Here is an 8669-nt window from a genome sequence, read left to right on the forward strand (position 1 = left end):
GGTTGCGTTGGTTCTCTGGATGAAAAGGCGAAGCGTTCTGATTGGTCAATGAGGCTGAAATAAACCTACTTCTCCTGGCGTGGCAGTTGGAAGACCATTGCCCCGCTAAACTTTCGGACTTGTAATACCAAGTATTTAAGTACATGTATATACTAATTTAATCATTTCATACTTCTAGTTTCTATGCTATGCCATATTTTTTGTCCCCAGAAGCGAAAAATCTGGTCACAAACATTCAGTGTTTCTACTCCACTTTACTTCCATGCTGACTACTCCATTCTGCATACGATCCCCAGATTGTCAGAGGCTGATAGTGAGCAAGAGACAGCATTCCTCTCCCACCCAAAATCAGGTGTCATTTAAGCCCTTCTCGCGGACAGGCTTTGCTGCATGAAGGCCTATGCAGCCGTGTAAGGAGGGGGTCTTCTTCCTACTGACCAATTTTACCAGTTCTGGTTGTTGCTGCTGGGGAGGCTTTTCTTCCACACCTTCGAGTAGTGTCGTCTTATGTGTTGGGTCTTCAACACGTATACAGTTGACGGTAAAAAATGCCAATCGCGATGATGCAAAGTGCACATTTTTGGGGTGATTAATGATGCTCTTTGGCATTCTGACCGTTGATATAGAAAGGTCATTTTCTTACCAAAAGTTGATCACCCAGCCAGTTACTCAGCAAACAGACAATCTCCACAGCACTGTGTATTGTATGACACTCGAGAATGAAGTAGAAACCCAAATGACAGGCTTAGAAACTTGTTGCCATTCGATAATGCATGACAGGCGAGATTCAAGAACTGTTTGCCTATCTCCCACCACGGCTTTCCTTCCCTTGTTGATGTGGCTGGTGGAGGTATAGGGCAATTATTTCATCGTTCGCATTACATAATACTGGGAGTTGTTACCCAATAGCTAGGCGTAATTTCTTATTCATATCAAGCACAAAAGATCTTCCTGCTTGACTTAACGTGATGCCTCCATCCTCACGTGACTCATCACTAGAATCTGGTAGAATGTTAAAATCATTCCCAGCCTGTACGTTTTACTACCGCATTCGGTTGTTCCTGATATGAGAGACCAAGGGAGCCATCCCTTAAGCTGAGGCATACTGATCAGTGCTTTATACTGCACAGACTACAACATTGTTTCCACGTTGCAAGTTTCAGCGTTTTTCAGCAAGTCAGTGCAATCAGTTATTCCAGGAACCACACAAATGAGTTGGCCCCTTCAGATGACCTTTTGGACAAGTTTTACCATTCGGCATGGAAGTCGAATACAATAGCCCGGAGCTCTCGGAATGCCAGCAGCACTAGCACTTGTTCTGAATCATTATGGGGAGATAATAAACAAGCCTTAGGTATGGAGCAATTGCAACTTTGAATAGAGAGGAGTTGGAAAAAGAATTGGTTTTCAACCCACCCTTCGAAAGTGATGTATCTTCAACTTGTTTTCGAAGAAAGTCCAGGCAGGCGTCTTTACTCAGACCCAGAGAGTACATTCTCCAGGCAAATTTGCTGAAATTTAGAAATAATCTATAGAAATTATATTTGAACACGATTGGTCTCAGCAAACTCCTCCAAAAATGCGCAAGAAACAGGTTATTCCATTTTCCCTCTTTTTTGATTACCGAGCATGCAAAAGGAGCACCAATCTGTTTAAAATTGGCGAATTTTCAGATCATTAAATACACACCCGACTCAGTGACCTTGAAAAGGGTAAATTTCTATGGAACTCTGGACGCGAGGATTTTATGAATCAGAGTGAGAGCGACGTGATTGCGTAATCACCTCTACAACATATTGACAGTTCAATACAAAAATTCAACGGATAATTAGAAGTCGTATTTCTTCACTTTTCCGTCCTTCAGTAGAGATGAGTTTAAATCGAATTTTCAAGTGCGGATCTTTATTACATCGACAATGCCCTTCCACAAAACATAAAAGATGTTTGGGGAAGTCTGAGAAGAAAATTAAAGGCTGGGAACGATGATATTAAACTAAGGGATGAACCATACCTTAGCTGATTGTAGACAATGCTATCATGTAGCTTCGCTTCAGCATCCAGATTTTCCTGGTCGTCAGTGGTACTGTAAGGTAAAGGAATTACAACTTATCAGTCAAGATATTTTTACTGGGACACAAATCTGACATCTTCTATTTGCTGTTAAATAATTCTAACGTCCATAGACAAAATGCGGATTTCCTTAATATCGGAGTAAGCTTAGTAAAGCTGCTTCTTCCGCTCAAATATTAGACAGTTTTTGAGTCGAGCAAAAGGAATTTAGCTTGGCCCAATCCAGGAATTTTCAAAACTGAAGTCCGCGTGTTATGCCAATTTACCAGTTTAATTCGCCACCAACATGAATGCTTTATAAAGACAAACATACTTCGGAACGATCTGACGGTTGACACGCTCTTCCTGAAGAGCAATGAACACGGCTGCATTCCAAAATCGCGTAGACTGCCAGAGCATTTGGTCTTTTAAGCTTTCATAGAGGTAGGTTAACACCACCTTGCCTGCCGAATTAACGTCTGGAGGAGAAAGAATTAGTAAGTCTGAGTAGTTGATTGAGCAATCAGAAACGGTTTTCCATGAAATGTGTAGTAAACACTAAAATAACCGACGCTTTCTCATGATCAGCAGAGAATTGCCCCAATTCGTCTTCGGAAACTCATTGTTAACCAACAAACAATGGATTTGATTGAGTAAATTTGTCTCTGCAGGATAATAGGATTCTGTCAGATCCTGTGTCTTTCAGATCAAAAAGAGACTTTCATTTCTACATATCGCCAATCAAAATATATTTGTATAAACTGTTTCACATGGCAAAAGTATCACAAAGATCATTCAAATCAAACCAGGACTCATACTTCGTCCTGAGGTCAGCCTAAAAAAGAGTGACACCGTTGTTACACCACACACGCAGTAATGATTGAGAAGTCTGATCCCTCCATCACCTTTCTTAGCACCCAACTCATGTATCGTATGAAGGGGAAGGGGAAGGGGAACCAGTTAAATCTTATCCAGACACTCTCAGTGAAGATGGCAGGTGTTTAAACCAGAGCGTGATGATAAAAGCGCCCCACCATCATTCTTCTTTCGACTTGACGGAGGCGCACACACTAACGCACGAATATTCACTCGCATCCACAGGAGAACTTGAGCGCATCGTGTTGCGAAGATAGAGATCTCATTCACTCAGCCATAGGACAGTTGACCAAATGTCGGCAACATTTTAAGTCTGTGTGACCCTACGTCCGTAAGTGAAGGTGTAGGCTGTGGTGATATACTAACTCACAGTTTAGAAGTTACTTCTGCGAATAGTTGGCGCATGGTACACCCTTTGGACCCTAGCTTCATGATCGACGTAAAATTGCGGTGAAAGTGTTTGGGAGATGAGTAATCTTGATACCGCAGGGGTCAAAACACAACAAGATCAGCTATAAAATTACACAATTTACAGTATTTAATGATGTTTGAGTGCAAATGGCGCAAAGGAAGTGTCGTAGAATGAGGCGGTTCAGCCTCACAGACATATGCTCCTAGAAGATATGTAAAGATTGTGTTACAGCGCAAATGCGGTTTCGCATCTTAAAATCTGCTCTCTATTTGCATTGTTTAACGTCAAATTACTCTAACATCCCTATTAAACTACCGATACGCGTATCTAACCTTTCGTGGGGACGATTCGCACTCAGCGAAATCTTCTCAAACCACAAAAGTTGGAAAGTTAAAACTATCGATGCCTTTTTTGCACTTAAAAAGCAAAGCGTCCTCATCTGCTTTTAAACAAATGCCTAGTTTTGGTTCTGCTCTGCAAAGCGAGATCGGCAAAGTAAAGCGGTCGAATCGAAGCAGAGGCCTTAAGTGCGCTGTTTAAAAATGCATGTCCTGGGAAGGTCGACGGGTAATCTGCGCAGTGGACATAAAAGAACATTAATTTTCCCAACTTGATAATATCTTCCCCTTTTGCAAAATCCAAAGGGGTCACAATATTACACTTTTAACTAAGAAACGTTTTATTGATAGGTATGAAATCACGACTATTTCGTAATATACAAATTTCTGCAAGAAAAGACATTATAATTAATAACCCTCCTGAAATTTTCGATATTACTAAACATCCCCTTAGTAGCACTAGAAGAACGTCGAAGATGAAGACATTGAAACAGTCTAACATTTTAGCGTCTATCAAGTACAAACTGGCTATAACCCCCTTTTTCCTTGCACTAAATGATAGCTTTCTCCTAGACAGGAAATGTTCCTCCTTCATCCGAGATGTAGGGGGAATGTGTCAGTTATTTGTTTAAGCCTCAGTTTTGGCAAAGGGTACACTTAGGTGCTCCGCCATCGTGCTTCTGCCGGGTGGACTGGCCGCCGGGGCATGCTAGTCACTTTAAACCCTACTATACATCGATTACATACCTATTCTACCTGGAAATAGAGTCTTTTTTGCCTTTGAGAAGGTCTCAGGGTGCTACATTAAGAGGCATTCTAAAGATTTTAAGTCTACTTTTTGTTGGATAAATGCCAGAATTATTCTGCAGACGGCTGTAGTAGCAAAAACTAGTTGGAACTTAGTGCACCTAGTTACTTTTCTTCATAAGTCAAATAAAACAATGCAGATGAGGTCCAATTCAATCTGGATAACAGATAAATGAAAGATTGATCAGTATTAATTCACTTTTAACCACTGATGGTGCATGCACACCACAGACTTGCGACGGCCCGAATTTCTAAGCTGGTGCCGTAGGTCAAAAAAACTGAGACACGCATTCTTTGTAATCGCCGTGATAACCAATTCGTGTTACAAACAGACCTACTGGTATAAAATAGTGAAATTGAAAAAGAGTGCTCTTGGTGGAGGAATGATCACCTTCCGAGAAGCAGTTGAATGGGTCATTGCTCTGGTGCGAGTGACAGCGAAGGAATAAAGCAGTAGAAAATACCTGGACTGTCGTGGTCAGATTGCCTTTAATACCCCGACAATAACGAGTACTTACCTGAGTGTCTGAGAGTAAAATGGATCATTACGGGCACCCAGGTGTTTTAGTCCACTAATATGACGCCATTTGTAATTAATGTTTGCATCTCCCCCCCAGACTAATTCATTACCTTTATTTATTAAAAACCCCACTTTTGCATGGAAAGGACTGTCAGACCGGAATTCCCAGCGTCACGTATTTGTGACTCAAAGCACCTAGCATGGTATAGCTGACTTGCAGAAACGCAAGAAAAAACAATTGGCATTTTTTGAACCTTTATAAATCCCCTTAAAAGTTAATATTTTTTGCTGGTCGTAAACTCATCAGATTCTTTCCCAATTGAAATAAACCGCCAGTCAAAGGAAGAATAAACGACAAATTAACAAAGAAGCAACACCAAGTAAAGGTCTCAAGAAGGAGCAGAAACACCCAACTGGAAGGTTTTTACGACTTACTCTGCTGGAAGATGCGGAATGCCACATTGAGTATGGACGCCGCTGGTGAAAAGTCATCATTCTTACCGCATTCCGTCAATGTGTTGTTGCAGAATGACGCGAGAAGTTGCAGCACCGAGGCTGGAACCTGCTTCATTTCATCTGCCTGGAGAAAAGCCACAACTCAAATGGTCAGTGAATCGACTCAAAATATCAAAAAAAAAAATATTAAAATGCCTTTAAATGAATGATTTCTGAATAACCTGTTTGCGAAGTTCCTTTGCAAAAGCCGAACGACCAGTGTGATGCTAAAATTGAGAAATGGAGGACCACTTCTTATACAAACACGAAGCATAAATTCGTACATGAGGAATAAGGCGTGACTCACTTCTATGTAGCTCTGGAAGATGTGGGCGTTTTTCGTCACCACACCGGCACCGTTCTCTCTGAATTAACAACAAATGCGAAGGGATTATGCGAGATCCAGTATCATTGCCTTTGATCAAATTAAAGCGACAATCTCTTTCTAATAGTCGATTTCACTAAATATGANTTAAAAAATATTGCTATGAACCTATTTTAGTTATTCAGAAGAAATGAAATGTAAAAGCAAGGTCATTTCTCATCAAAAGCCGATCATCACCCGAATCAAGCTGTGTATATAAACCATTCCTAAGCGGTACACTTTGCTTGCACATCTAGGTACCGTACCGTCTCCAAATGGTAGACCAGACAAGCAACAAGAGCCATTTCTGCTACCACAGCTGAGGCACCGAATCGAACTTGGTTAATAAGGCGAATAGAGACATTAATGGAAGAAATTGACTACGCGTTTGAATTTATTTACTTATTTAGGATTTTCGAGACCAAAGATAACCAAGCACTAATCAAGGTCTCGCCTCAATTAATTCTATTAATTTGTCACGTTTTGAAGATGAGTTATTGTGTCGCACACCTACGTGAGCATAGCCATGACAAACTGCCGAATGTCCGATCGATATTTTTCGGCCTCCTCCGCAGGAAGCGAGTCAATGCTCTCGGAGGAGAGTTTCCTCTCCATCGGCGCCTCATCAGCGTACATTGCGGGATCTCCACCGTCTCCATACTCGCTAGCCGAGCTGTCCTCGTCACCGTCTGCACGCGAAGCGGAAGCGGGTGCATTGGTGGACAGCTGGGTGGAGCTCAACTGTTGGACAGCGTCCGCTGTCTTCTTCTTCAAACTTGTCATCAGATCGTCACCCTTGGCCTGCACCGAGGAGAAGAAACTGGTGGTGTTCTGCATGAAGGTGGGTTTGCCATCCTCGCCCTTGAAGATGCTCAAAAATTCCATCTTGGTGGAGGATTTTCAAAAGAAGTATCCATCAAATCTGTTACTTTAGCAAAATTTGTTCACCTGAATCGAGTTAAAAAGTACCACTAGGAATGAAAAGCCGAGTTTAGTATCGTCATCAGGACAGTTCTGTGAATCTAGCCCACTTGAAAAGCCTTGGAAGAGTAGGAATCTTGGTTACGGATACATTAAAGCGTGTTTCATTTCTCTAAGTAAAAAGCGTGGTACATTACTGTCCGTAACTGCTGCCCCGAGCATGTTGTGAGCGGTTCAATGGGCTGTGATGGGTTGTGCTATCCAGCACGGAACAGATCGCGGTGATAAACAAGTTGTTTTTTCAATGGGGGCGTGAAATCTGCGGATATTTACTCGTCTGTTGGGTGCAGTTTTTATGTCAACGATCTGGGGAATGACGGAGAGCCTCGGGGTAATGTTCAACCAACACATGAATGCTGAGAGTCGATACGTAAGGGAGCTTATGGCCAGTAGGACGAACTAGTTAGGAAAAAATCGCTCTTTATAATGATAAAAATTGAATGAAGAAATGAACCCAAGACCTGAGAGATAACCACATGCCGCATGGTATCACTAGGAAAGAATTTCTCGAAGTCGCGAAAGTAAATGGACAGGTAAACGGCCCCGTCACATAACCGACGGCGTTTGCCTCATGAAGTCGCATATTACAGAATAACGATGCGTCTACGCCATTTAGGGAATCCTAAAATAGAAACTTCAGATTACCGACAGTTGGTAGAGAGGATATCAACGCCAACGCCCTCTAATTAGGGATTTTCATGAATATTTTTCTAAAGGGATGGCTAGAAAGTGCCAAAAATAATAAATCTTCTGCTTTTTGATTAGATACCCGTCGTTTAAATCGGCTCTTGGGAGGAGGTTTTGGTGACTGGCCACTTAAGGGGCTCAGCCATTGCGCCTCCGCCGGGTGGCCTGGCCTCCGGCCCTTCTATGCCTCAATAATACATATTCCGGCCGGATGCTATGTCTTACTTCGCCTTTTACGAAAGTCTTGAGTCGCTACGTAACTTTAAAAACGCGTTTCCAAGGCCAACGCAGATTGGCAGCGAAGCTATTTTGCCGAGGCGCACTTTTCAACCGTTCAAGTAAGTCCATTGAGTAAATCGGGCGAGTGAATGGGCGAGAGAGTTTGTGATTGGTTCACCAAAAGTAATCAAATCGTTGGAAAAATTTTCAGCGAGACTAACTTAAACCATGTGATGCTCACACAAGCCGAGTTGGAAGATTCATAAAACGAAATGTCTTTTTGGTGGCAAAAAAATAAAATCGTACCGCGAGAATAATTTTACCGGCCTTTAACTGTTTAAGTTTACTTAGTTGCTTTCCGAAGCCTTTGCTAATCCACCCACTGTAAGTGTCACATATATGTGACATGCCTTCTTAGTCCGATTAGAGCAACTGATTGCACAAAATCGAATAGCCAAGAGCCTTAGTCTGTGTAAAAACGGCAAAGCAGTCTTAGATTGAGAATAGTCGGACACTTTTTTGACCCCCAAACAACCAAACCTGGCTCGAACCACTAACTGCATACTTGAAAGTGACACCCGGGTTCCCCCTTTTGGTAGGTCCTAGAAAAGTAAAAAAAGCAAACAAATGCGAACTTTTATTACTGGCTTGTAGTATTGATGCACCGATTCACCGTAATATACCAAGTTGCCATGTAGATTTAAATAAATTCACCAGAATTCAAGCCACCTCATTCCAGCATTCCTTATACTAGTCACATCCAGCTATTTTCAAACAAAAAATACAATGAAACTACTTTTTAGGAAATAAGCCATCTGACTAAAGAGAAAGCAATACAGCCAAAGCCGACCTATTCTGCGAACCTTCTGCTCATATTTGCCACAAAATGCGTCGTAAATATTCTTCTTTTGATTTAAGAAG

The 8669-nt window shown here is 41.8% G+C and overlaps 1 protein-coding gene across 1 annotated transcript in view; it reads right to left on the reverse strand. All coding sequences in view use genetic code 11, as the record gives it.

The window, feature by feature from the left end:
* Positions 1-1247: 1247 nt before the first annotated feature.
* EGR_03504 (hypothetical protein) overlaps positions 1248-8669 on the reverse strand; it is a gene marked incomplete at both ends in the record, with an annotated part of 9448 nt that continues 2026 nt past the window's right edge. The window contains 8 exons of the mRNA XM_024492753.1: positions 1248-1318; positions 1417-1511; positions 2012-2083; positions 2384-2528; positions 5438-5582; positions 5680-5724; positions 5805-5862; positions 6376-6746. Of these exons, the coding sequence (XP_024352886.1) occupies positions 1248-1318; positions 1417-1511; positions 2012-2083; positions 2384-2528; positions 5438-5582; positions 5680-5724; positions 5805-5862; positions 6376-6746 (1002 nt within the window). The remainder of the gene's footprint in view (positions 1319-1416; positions 1512-2011; positions 2084-2383; positions 2529-5437; positions 5583-5679; positions 5725-5804; positions 5863-6375; positions 6747-8669) is intronic.

This window comes from Echinococcus granulosus (assembly GCF_000524195.1).
Source record: "Echinococcus granulosus chromosome Unknown EG_S00018, whole genome shotgun sequence".
NCBI classification, from domain to species: Eukaryota; Metazoa; Platyhelminthes; class Cestoda; order Cyclophyllidea; family Taeniidae; genus Echinococcus; species Echinococcus granulosus.